The 12,516-nt window shown below is 37.8% G+C and overlaps 1 protein-coding gene across 3 annotated transcripts in view; it reads right to left on the reverse strand.

Moving 5' to 3' along the window:
* Window positions 1-12,516, reverse strand: part of PTPRD (protein tyrosine phosphatase, receptor type, D) — a 1,952,036-nt gene that overhangs the window by 362,933 nt on the left and 1,576,587 nt on the right. For all 3 annotated transcript variants that reach the window (XM_012721366.1, XM_004677659.2, XM_004677657.2), the window contains one exon: window positions 10,916-11,083. In XM_012721366.1, the coding sequence (XP_012576820.1) occupies window positions 10,916-10,979 (64 nt within the window). In that variant the 5' untranslated portion in view covers window positions 10,980-11,083. The remainder of the gene's footprint in view (window positions 1-10,915; window positions 11,084-12,516) is intronic.

Consider the following 12,516-nt stretch of genomic DNA (forward strand, 5'->3'; position numbering starts at 1 on the left):
AATGGCTGCCATTTATTCAACACTTACTAAATATGAGGCATATTTCTAAGCACCTTACAGTAGTTAATATTTAATCTTCACAGCATTTCCACAATTATCCTCCCATACTCCAGACAACAAAATTGAGACATGAAGTGATTGGGTAAACTGCCTTATACAGATACTAACTAGAACTGGGATTTACCATTCCCAATCTGCATAGCTGATTTCAAGAATTTAGGAAATGATTCTCAAATTTCTGAAAAATTTGTCCCACAGAACTTAGGAGAGAAGTATGTGCCGCAGCCATTGCTGGCCCAACCTTCTGTTTCACAGCTTACAAACCATTAATGGTGCTGAACCTGGGCTAACTTTACTCCTCCCTCCAGTAGTTCACAGTAACAACTGATGACTAGTGTGGTGCTGGGTAGTAGGCAGGGGAGTTGCTATACATCCACAAATGCTCAGGGCAGCCACACAGGACAAAGAATGATTCAGCCCAAAATGTCAATAGTGCTGCATTTGAGAAACTCTGGGCCACATGATGGCATGAACATAGCCTAGAGAGAGTCACTGGGAGCTCAGCAAATACATTTATAGAGTTCTATGATAAGAGATTTGTGTTTGTTTTGCTTCTTGCTACTCTATATACTGCATAATTACTTGATCTGAGAATCAAATCTATAGGTAAAATGATGGCTGACTTCTACATACATTAGACATGACCTGTACATATGATGAATATTATACAGTTAAGGGGATTAAAATGGACCTCAGTGAATACCTGCCACACATCAGACACCCATAGAAAACCACACACAGGATTCTATTAATACTTCTAGAACCTGTGAGAACTTTGAGTATCCCCAAGAGGTACTGGAAAATTAAGAAAATGACTCCAGGTTAGCAGAAGAGTCAGAATATAAGCCAAATCTGGTTGCTAACACCATGCATAATTTCACAGAAAATATATTTAAGTTATGGGTTAATAACCGTTATTTTATTTATTATCTAAATCTCTATTGGGTTTAAAATTAAATCCAAATATGTTAAATTACATAAGCAATAAAGACTTTTTCCCCCCAAATGTAAAGGTTAGCAAGAAAGAATTTTATTAAAATGCTTTCATCTATATAGGGAATAAAACCTATATAGATAAGTTAACTTAGGGATTCTATCACTATAATCTTGACTACACGGAAGTATATAGAGAAAGACCCTCCATTAAAATTTTGTTTTTCCCTGTAGAAGAATGTTGGCCATCACTCTCTAATTACAACCCTGCTTTTCATATCCTCCTTAGTCCTCACCAGGTATAGATAGTAATGAAGAGGAAGTGAAAACTTAACTACCTAATTCCAGTGTAAAGCAATCACCTGCTTTAAAAGAAAATTAAAACTGGCTAGAGCAAAAAAGCAGACTTTTTTCCTTATGTGATTCACAGGCTTTAGTGTTCAAAGTCTATATTGGTTAGTACAGAGGAAATTTTAGTTAAGCTGTTTAAACAATGAATTTATAAATTAATCAGGAGATTGTACCAACCCTTCGATAGACCATTTAGGAAAGCAGTATTTAGTTTGTAACAGCAAAGGACAGTAGTACTCAAGTTTCACAGACACAAGCAATCCAAACTCTTAGGAAGGCCTACTGGGTCACATGACTGTTGAACCCCATCCCCAGTTACCCCTAACCCCTACTGCTATGTTTTGGTCTCCCTGACCTTACAGTATCCTTTGAACACTCTGGGCACCTACTGGCCCAAAGGCTTTCATATCACTCCTCTTGTCTTCCTGTGCACAGAAATCCATGCTTCAAGGGCTTTCCCTTCCCTTTGTTTGGCTAACTATAGCCTCTCACTCAGCAACACTGTCCTTGAGATAAAATGAAAAACAGTCACTTCCACTAACACGCTCCCTCACACTCCTAGCACATCACTGTTTTTTGTAGCATTTAGCACTATACAAATTCACAATGCTTATTTATCTTTGATTCATAAACTTGTCTTCCTGTATCTCTTCCCAACCCCCTCTACATAATTCCTATTAGAATATAAATTCTGTGATAACAGGAAATGGTACCTGGACTGTTGGGGACACACTGTAGGCATTTACTGAATATAATATTATTCATTCAAAGATAGACATAGCAAAGTGATTTCTTACTGTCAACCTGAAATCACTGTAGCTAGGAATGACCTTTTCACTAATAAATAAACAATAGCAATTTACTTTTCCTCCTTTATAAGCATCTTTAACTTTTTTTTTTAAGATTTATTGATTTACACATATGAACTGGGGTACAGGCCAGAGCCAGAGGTGCAGGGTGGTGAGAGGATTCACCAGAGACAGTGGGGAGCAGAACAGGCTGACTAATGATGTACACTGCTGAGGGGAGCAGTGGGCAGGTCAGGAGAGGTCTCCTGCACCATGTGGATCACCTCCTGGGCAGGAATAGAAATGCTGAAGTGACTTTAGCTTCTTAGTGCTTTAACCCAATGCGCCAGCAGGGAAGGCCTCTTCAAAAGGATACTTATTTATGCATATAAGAACAGGGTACAGGCCATAGTGTGAGGGGGTGAGAGGATTCACCAGACACAGAGAACAGGCAGATCCACTGAAATACTCTTAGTGTATATAAGAATGTTCCTTCTAGAACTGTCTCAATAAATAGTTTATTTATTTTTTAAAATATTTATTTATGCATTCAAAGAGTGGGGTACAGGACACTTTTATTCATTTACCAGAGATAGTTCAGAAGTCATATCTTTAGAACTATATATCTGGGGCCCTCTCTGGTGGTGCAATGGGTTAGGGCACAGCACTGCAAACTAGGGGCAAGCACTTCAGTGCCAGTTTGAACCCCACCCTGGAGGTGACCCACATGGTGAGACAGAGCTCTCCTGTCTCGCTCCACTGCTCCCCTCAGCAGTATACTTAGTTCGATCTGCCTGTTTTGCTCCCCACTCTGTCTCTGATAAAACCTCTCACCACCCCGGCACCTCTAGCATGTACCCCAGTCATGTTCATAGTAGCTAACTGAGGAGAAAATATAAGAATGGGAAGGGAAAGAAAAGAAGAAATCACAGAACACTCTACTCCAATAAATAAATATTAAAAAAAATAATAAATAAGAACTATAGGGCCCTCCCTGGTGGCGCAGCGGGTTAAAGCACAACACTGAGAATCTAAAGCCGCTTCCACATGAGTTCGATTCCCGCCTGCCCAGGAGGTGACCACATGGCGTGGCAGACCTCTCCTGACCCGCCCGCTGCTCCCCTCAGCAGTGTACTTCATCGATCTGCCTGTTCTATTCCCCACTCTGTCTCTGGTGAAGCCTCTCACTGCCCCTGAGCCTCTGGCCTGTACCCCAGTTCTGTATGCACAAATAAATAAATCTTTAAAAAAAAAATAAGAACTATATATTTGATAAGATTTTAAAAAGCAACATACTATAAAAAAAGAGTTAATTTAACAAGTGGTAAAAACCTGTATCTTATTTAACAGTTTGGTACCATCGTTGGTTTGGTATTTTTGACATGTACAACAACTATATAATGTATTATCATTGGGGGAAACTGGGTGAAAGATACTTGGAAAATTCCAGTCTAATATAAAGCTCAAATTATTTCAAAATAAATTTTAACAAAATTACTCCTTCAAAGATTTATATAACTATTCTATGAAGATGTGGCACAAGCTCCTTATTTTCCTCAAACACAACTTTTATCTTAGGATATGTAAAATTTTGAGATCTAATGTTAAATAATCGTCAATCTCAGTAGAATTTAAGCCTCTTCAAAGGGTGCAAGAATCACACTGTTTTATCTTACCATGGTATCACTAGTAGTTCACTTAATACTTGGCATAGGAAATGTGTCCAATAAACATTAAAGGAACTATTAAATATATGAATGAGCCAATCAGTCAATATCCTTTGGGAGCATAAATGTATATAATGATACATATTTATATTTTTAAAAGATACTGTTCAAATTATGAAGTTAATGGGATAATAAATGCTAACAGAGATCTAAACATAGATGCTTCCAATTTGGAAACGATGCAAGCTAATGAGAAAAAAGCATAATAGCAACTAACATTTAGTGACTATTTAATCCTATTATTCTAAGTGCTTTGCAAGCATTTCTTTATTTAATCCTTATGATAACCACACCAACTGCCAGCTATTTTTAATTTTAATTTTTACAAAGAGGCACAAAGAGCTTTGTGTCTTGTGTCTGGTAAGAATAACTATGTAGCATTACTTCCAGCCTGAAGATAGTCAGCCTGCAGATAAAATGTTGCTGGAAAGAATTCTGAAGACTGAAGTATGAACCCTGAAGGGAGATTAAACGCTGGGGTGGAACTACACTACCTTAAATCTTTATATTCCACCACGTGGCAGTAAACTTTCCATGCATCAGACATAGGCACACATATGTGCAAGTCCTTGCGCGCTCTCTCCCTCCTTCCCCCACCCCATGCAGTGAATGAATAAATGAAACTGAAGCAAAGTGAGGAAAGAGAAAAGACAAAATTACAGGTAAAATAATTGGTTTCCAATTCTCTTTGACTTTATTTGATGATGGAGAGTACTGGGAGTTTTATGAGTGAGCTGACGCAAGACAACTCTCTCAAACAAATGTTATCTGAAATAGTTGTGTTCATACTAAGTGAGGAAAAAATATAAAAAGAATGGGGAGGGAAAGAAATGAGGAAATCACAGAACACTCTAATCCCATGTCATCAGGCTATTAGAAATGACAAGAGTTAATTACAAACATTTCAGATATTGTTCTATCTTTGAGCTTGGGGGGTTTGTTTTGTCACAGAGATCTGAGATAACCAACATCATCATTTTGTATATATATATATAAAAAAAAAGCAAGTCCCTCTACATTAATAAAACGCTTTGAATTGCACACATTTGTTGATTTTGTGACATATTCTTAACCTTACCAGGTAGATACAGCTCTGCTGGGTGCAATTAAGTCAGAAAGCTATAGAAAAGTCTGCAGTGGGCTAGAGGATCAGGAAAATATCTGGAATATTCCCCTTGCTGCAGACAGCTGGATGTTACTAATTTAGCTGCTTTAAGGCAATGGGAGAATGGAGGAAGGGGAAACAGGTTTTTATTTTGCCACACCTCTATAAATTCAAAGAAAATGAAACAACAGAAGCATTGTTAAGCAGAGCAAATGAATTCAATCTCTCTCTCTCTGTGCTCCTCAATAAGTTAGGTCTATTCTGACTGGCCTAAAGAAACCAGCAAACTTTCCTTTCAAACTGTATATACTAAAAGTGATCCAACCTAAAGATGAGGTTAAGCAGCAGTCTAAATTTCCTTGTTAATATAGTTTTATTGAAATATAAATTGTATACTATAGCATTCACCCAATTAAAGTATACAAATCAATGGCATTTGAATATGTGTAATAATGCAGTTATACTCAATCTCATTCCAGTCATGCTCATCGTACCAAGCAATTTAATTTTGTGGAAAAAAATGGTTGAATGGTTTGTGATACAGTAAACACACAACACATAATATAAAATAAAAACAGAAAAATGTTTAAGTCAATATCAAACTTCTTAGTGTAAAAATAAGGTAGGGTAAACATTTTGGTGACTTAAGAAAGACTCTTTCCATCCATAAAATCATTTTGAAAGGTCTAACTTAGGTTATTTTTCAAGTAATTTCTGCAAAATGAAAAAGGAGCCATTTGCCCTGTCCTTCAATTCATTCATTTTCCTTATCCTTATTTTTTTTTTCCCTTGCAGAATAATTTAGGGCCATATCTAAAGCCATTCACCCTCTTCCTTACCATGCTTACCTCCATCTCCAGATTTCTGCACCAGTGGACCATACAGTACCATATTTTCTAACAGTAAATATTTATAGCTCCTCAGCGCAAATAAAGCATTAAAGAGGCAACAGGACAGAAAAAAATGGAGCACCTTTCATTATCTACTAGACATATGTCAAATTAATTTTAAATTCATAGTTCTAAGAGAAAAGGTTCCCCCCCCCGCCTTTTCTTTTTTTTCTTAAACTGGGCCAAAGCAGGTAGGTTGTATAGTTTTTCTTTTTGATCTTCACCTTAATTCCTGGGGAAAGAGGATCTGTAAGAATCTGCTATGTATAGAATTTTATTGACAAGCATTAAAGAAAACCTGCCTTATCAGCCAGAAAAATAGTGATAATCTGCAGCTCTAATAATTTTAGGATAGTCCCTAAAACAAGTGCTTGGTAAAAAATGTTAGCTGAGGACCCTCCCTGGTGGCACAGTGGATTAAAAAAAAAAAAAAAAATGCAGCACTGAGAAGCGAAAGCCACTTCAGCATGAGCTCAATCCCTGGCCCCAGAGGTGATCCACATGGCGTGGCAGACCTCTCCTGACCTGCCTGCTGCTCCCCTCAGCAGTGTACTTAGTCAATCTGCCTGTCCTGCTCCCCACTCTTTCTCTGGTGAAGCCTCTCACCACCCCAGCACCTCTGGCCTATACCCCAGTTCTGTATGCACAAATAAATAAATCTTTAATTGTTTTTTAAATGTTAGCTGAATTCCTTCTGAATGATGATATAACAGGTAACATGGGTTAAACACCTATCATGTGTCACCCCTGCTGATCTGTGTTTTTATATTAATCCTCACAAAGCCCAAGAATAGGTCCTATACTTTACTATCGTTATCATTACCACATCCTCAGTGTTTTATCAATAATGAAACTGAGGGAAATAACATTATACATATTCTGCTCCAGAATACAAAATGATAGAATTTAAGTAGATTATGGCTTCAGAACTTAGCTTCTTAACCATTAACCTATTCTGTTCATTAGGAAATCTAACCTTATAGTTTAGATTCAGTCTATTCTCCAAAGCCAAAGATACAAGGGCTGTTCTACTGGATACAATGATATAATACCAATGGGAAATAATAAATGCTTCCACATAGAAGAGAAATGTGCAGATAGACAGGGACTACAAGAAGATGCCAAAACAGTACAGAGGGAAATGAAGAGAAAAAATCAACATCTAAAATGGAAAAATGGAGAACATGCTATAGAAAACAGATGAACTACACTATACACAGAAATAAACTATCAAGAGCTGTGTTTCTAATGGAGTTTCAATAAACACAGATTCAATAATAGCAGACTTAGTAAAATGCAGGTATGGTCTACAACAGTCAGCAGTAAGTAGTTTCATTAGAGTGGAGCTGGTTTGATAAAAGAAGGTGCTAGAAGCAGACCTTTGCCTGCATATATATACTTTAAAAACAAAACCCCAGAATGACTGATAAACAGCAAACTAAAGCTGTATGTTAAATTATCGAAAACCATTTGGGAAAAAGAAATGTTGCAATAAGAACTCTGTTGCCTTTGCAGCACAAACTCGAGGGACACAATAATCACGGAGCAGAGGTTTGCAAGGCCAGACTCCGCTACTTGAGCAGAGGCTCTTGTGCCATTTATTGAAATCATACAGTCTAGTAAAAGCTGATCATACAATAATGGTAAGAGGAATGAAGTCCGGAGGGTGTGACAGAAATGGGGGACAAAGATTTATGAGGGACAGGGAAGGGGACATGGTGAGCACGCACATTTAATGTTATCACAGGCAGAATTATCCCAAGACTGCCATGGAGATAGTCACATAATCAGGTCAACAGCAGCCTAGGTATCCCCAGGACTGCCTCGCAATATGAGCTATACCCTGTAGGTAGTCAGGGAGTTGTTGCTGTGATTTGTAGATAGCAAATAGGTCAGTTTTCAATCAGTGACTAGCTCATTGGAGAAGCACACAAAGATAATTATTCATTCAGAAATACATTAAGATAATATAAATGCACCTCAAATTTGCATGTATATTATCACTGCATGGACCACACTCAGAACTATAGAAAACTGGCTGACTTGACAAGAAGTTACTGTTCATGCTTAAACAGAGGTCACACTTGATTTTGGCGTGAGACCATAGCTCTACCAGTGTACAGACATTCAAGAAAAAACAAGCAAAGTCACTTTGAGCATTCAAGATATAGGAATGAAAAGAAGATACCTGAACACATCAAGCCTTTTAAAATAATAGCAGGGATCTTAGGGCATTTTAGATTGGCATTGACGAAGGCTATAATTTTCTTCTAAGGTATATTATCACAATTTTTCAACCTGGATTTGAACCAACACTTATAAGTGCTCTCTTAGTTAATGCAACTCCACACCTAACACTTTGGTATGTCGTTCCACACTGCGATTATAATCCTGACTCCTTGGCTGATTGTAAAGAGTCATTTCTAAAGGCAGTAGACTGAACACATGAAATTAATATAGCAAACTGGAGTGGCTTCTTTCCCTTCCACTCCTTTATCCTCTTTTCAAATGAGGAAAACCATTTTTTTTAAACGTATTTCATAGTTTAGAATGATGCTGACAAGCTACTGTAAAATTTTGAAATATAACTATTGATCACTTGCATGACTACAAAACACAATTTTGTAAAAGCGAGAACAAATACAAGTAGATGTGCTCATAAAGGTTTAGGGAAGCCAACCAGGGTCTTAGAGAACAGTAGGCTGGCAAATGCTAATTTTATATGATGGTAAAGAAATCAAATTTTTCTGCAGTACTACTTTTATCAATTTTTTTTCAGTTTTATTGAGGAAAAAGCAATAATGCTCCTAATGTTTATATACTTTATTATATATATATATATATATCATTATATGTATATATATATACATACACACACACACTAAATGTAGTTTGTAATACATGCTTTACATATATTTAGTTTCTAATATTTTACAAACTAGATCCTATCTCATTTATTCTTCTTTAAACATTCTAAGTGACAAAAATTACATCTCCAACTTCACCATATGCTTTCATGGGACTTAAGTATCATCTAGTGAAATACTAAGGGGTGGGCTCAATTCTTTTAAAATCGACCTTAAAAAATCACTAACTCTTCTTCTTTCACCAGAAACTCTCAGGATACACACACTATTCAACTATGTCAAATGTGTCTGCTAAAGAAACAAGATACTAAAGTGAGGATCAGTAGACAAGGGCAAAAATAAACCAGATTAATTTGGCAATGAAGAAACCTGCCACCTCTTCTTGGCTGCAATGGGAAGAGTGTGACAGAATGGATATTCAGGTTTCATCCTGAGGTCAAAAGCTGCTATCACATAGACATGAATAACTGAAATTTCTAGTGTGGGCATCTGCCATTTCTTTTGTATGACTCTACTGTACAAGAAGCAGATGAAGGCAGAAAAGGAGGGTCTAAGGGCATGAGTATATTATGATCATCACTGACATAGACTGTTTTTAAAACATAATTTGAAATTCTTGACAGCTGTCTGCCACTTTCCATCAGGAAAGTAAGCAAAGGTATATAACTTAATAGAAGAAATTTTACTCATTTGGAAGAATAACTTTATAATAATTACATCTTATAACTTAAAAAAAAAAACAAACTTGTGATCTGATATTAAAGTGGTTTCCATGTTCTTAATATGCTATTGGTAAAACAACTCTTCTTTTATTCTAGCAAAAACAGAAAAATAAAGCCATATGCCTGATATCTTTAATAAACTAAATTTAGATTTCAACTTTAAAATAGATTTTGACATAAATGGCCTTAAAATAACAAAACATCATTCATTTGGGTCTTTTCCCAGTTAATTATTTACTGGCATAGCACTAGGCATTCCTTGGCTTCACCTTAAACCAACACTCCCAAGAGCTAATTAGGAGACTATATACATTATTAACCAGAGAATGCTGTGCTCACATCATGCATGTTCCATATGTATCCTATTATTAACATTATTCTTTCACTCTTGGAAAACTCTTTAGAAAACAAACCTCCTATTTAAACAAAGAAAGAAACTGGCTGTTATTGAGGAAATTCTTGTCAAGATGCAATTAATAGGTAGAAGCCAACATGACACACATCCTTGTCTCCAAGATATCCCTCACATGAATCAAATTTAATCTTCCTGAATTAGTCAGTGGAGAGAAGCTGAAGACTGCAGATGTTACACATTTAACAGAACCAATGGACTCCCTAAGTGAACAGCCAAACTTTCACATGAGCAAACCACTACCAAGCAACCAGACATCCTGGGAAACACAAGCCAACAATGTGCCTTTCCCTAGTACTCTCTTCAAAAGGCCACGGAACAGGTGGGAAAGGAAACATATGTAAACATGGCAGACCCAATGGTTCCCTAATTATGAAGGAGATAGGAGCTTCTCATTAATTGGCAAGCTAATTGACCACAATCTCAGTTTCATAAATTGAGTCCCATAATTCAGACTTGGTGTCTGTATGCCACAGATTTCTCCTCACACTTCCACACCTTTCATCCAGTCACAAAGTTGTCAGTTCTGCTTGATTTGTTTGAATACTGTACTTGACGACAGCTGTCGGAAACAGTACATCAGAACAGCTGCTATGACAGTGTGAGGGGCTTGGAAGTTTAATTGGGCTCAATGTGACACTGTGCATTTTTCTAAACATAGAAATATCCACTAAACTAAGGAAATTTCCCAGGGTCTGACCATGTTTACTGTTTGGCAATACCAACTGGTTAACCTCAGTTTAAATTTATAACATTCGTCTCATACAATCTTGGCTTTTGGGAAGATTAAGAGTAGCAGGGTAGGAGAAAAAAAAAAGACAGAGAAAATGGTAGGGACTATTAGCTGGATGAAAACGGGGGCATTAGGCAAGTGAGGAAATAATAAGGAAGTATGTCAATAATCTCTTTCAAAGACTGGCTGGTAGCCAAGGAAGATTCCACAGTGTCCAGAATTTACTTGCAAAGGAAATATATTCAGAGGCCCTGAACCTTATGCCAACTGCAAACAAAACTGCTCATTATGGTCCCAGCCCCCTGGAGGAGGGGAGGAGTGGCTTACTCTCAGCGTCCGCGTGGAGGAGGAAAGCTAGCAGCAGCAGCAGTGGCCTGGCTACGTGCACCATCCTTGCGCTTGGCAGCAGTGCGCGCCGGCAGCTTGGGGGTCACTGCCTGTGAAGCTGCAGCGGGTCTGTCTGATCTGAAGTTTCAGCTGGAACACTTTCAGAGCCTGTGAGGGGAGAGGCAGAGCACAGAAAGAAAGAAAGAAAGAAAGAAAGAAAACACAAAGTTGCTTAGTCTCCAATTTTCCTTTTCTACCATCCCAATCACCATGAGAGACACAACCCACTGTGAATACCCCGTAAATTATGACCACAGCGTCTTTGTGTTAGGAAGGAGATTATTTGATTTGTGAACGGTTGCCACTAGCATGCCTCCTTCCAATTTTCAGACCATCCTAAAGCCATTCACCTTGAATTTCACTATCTGCTTATGCCACCCTTTGGGCAAGCCACTGTGAGAAGAAACTGTCACTTCTTATGAAACATTACATGAACACATGAATGGAAGAAAGCACACCAATGCTGTAAGAAAGATTTAAGAGAAATTCCACGGTGTGGGATAAAAGTATATTACTGAGAAACGAATGGAAACTACTTTCACGGTATCAGGTGAAATGACAGGGCTAATTCAACTTCTTCAGTTAAATCGTAAAGGCTAATTTTTTTTTTTTATATTAGCACATTTGACTTCTTCCCTCAAGACACATCAAAATTCAAGTCTAGCTTCATTTCCATAAGTCAAAACAATAGTTACCACAATGTTCTTTAAGAGGACCCTTCAATGTCTCCTAGGCAAAGGCTTAATGTCAATATTCTATGATAAACTATTTTTGGAATGCCTACTGTGTGCAAAATATCAGAGATTTCACTTAGTATAAAGTGTCTCAATATGAAAAGTGAGTCAGATTCGATCCTTTCATCCTTCTGTGACATTCCAGTTGAGTAGAGAAAATAAGGCAGATGTCTCTTTTTCCCTTTTCCCAGGAAGGAAAATCAGATGATGCCATATAAGACAGGATCAGAAATGGCATCACGGAAAAATGCAATGTCTCCAATCAGGCCTTAAAACGTAGACAGGATTTTAACAAGACCCAAAAACATTCCAGGGGTTCTTTGCAAAGGCAGAACTGTAGAAAGGAACTTGGGAAAGTGAGTTTAGTAGCTTGGATGGAACAGGGATTTCCAATATCTCTGTTCTTCAGAACTACCTGGGGAAAAGGCTAGCCAGACCCCTTCTCCAGAATTATGGTTCAGAGGGCCTGAGTTAGAGTCTAAGAATTTGCACTTCTAACATGATTCGAAGCGATGCCAATGCAGCTGGTTCAGGACCACCCTAAGGAGAGTGATGGGTCCATTAGGAAACCAGAAAAATTTGAGGCCTAAGAACATGCTTCAGGCTGAGGGAGAGACACAAATGCCCATCTAAGGTAAACAGCCTTCATCAGTAACTATTTTAGAGCAGAGAAACTTCATGGAACTAGACTTTGGGAAGATTAACTGACAGCAGAATGTGGGATGACTTAGAGAATGCTTTTAGGCCAAAGCGAGAGTCCTGGGTGTGAAGCAACACAGGCCCCACTGACACCCTACAGGAATGGAA

Source organism: Condylura cristata, unplaced genomic scaffold (assembly GCF_000260355.1).
Source record: "Condylura cristata isolate star-nosed mole 26May11 unplaced genomic scaffold, ConCri1.0 scaffold00006, whole genome shotgun sequence".
Taxonomy (NCBI): domain Eukaryota; kingdom Metazoa; phylum Chordata; class Mammalia; order Eulipotyphla; family Talpidae; genus Condylura; species Condylura cristata.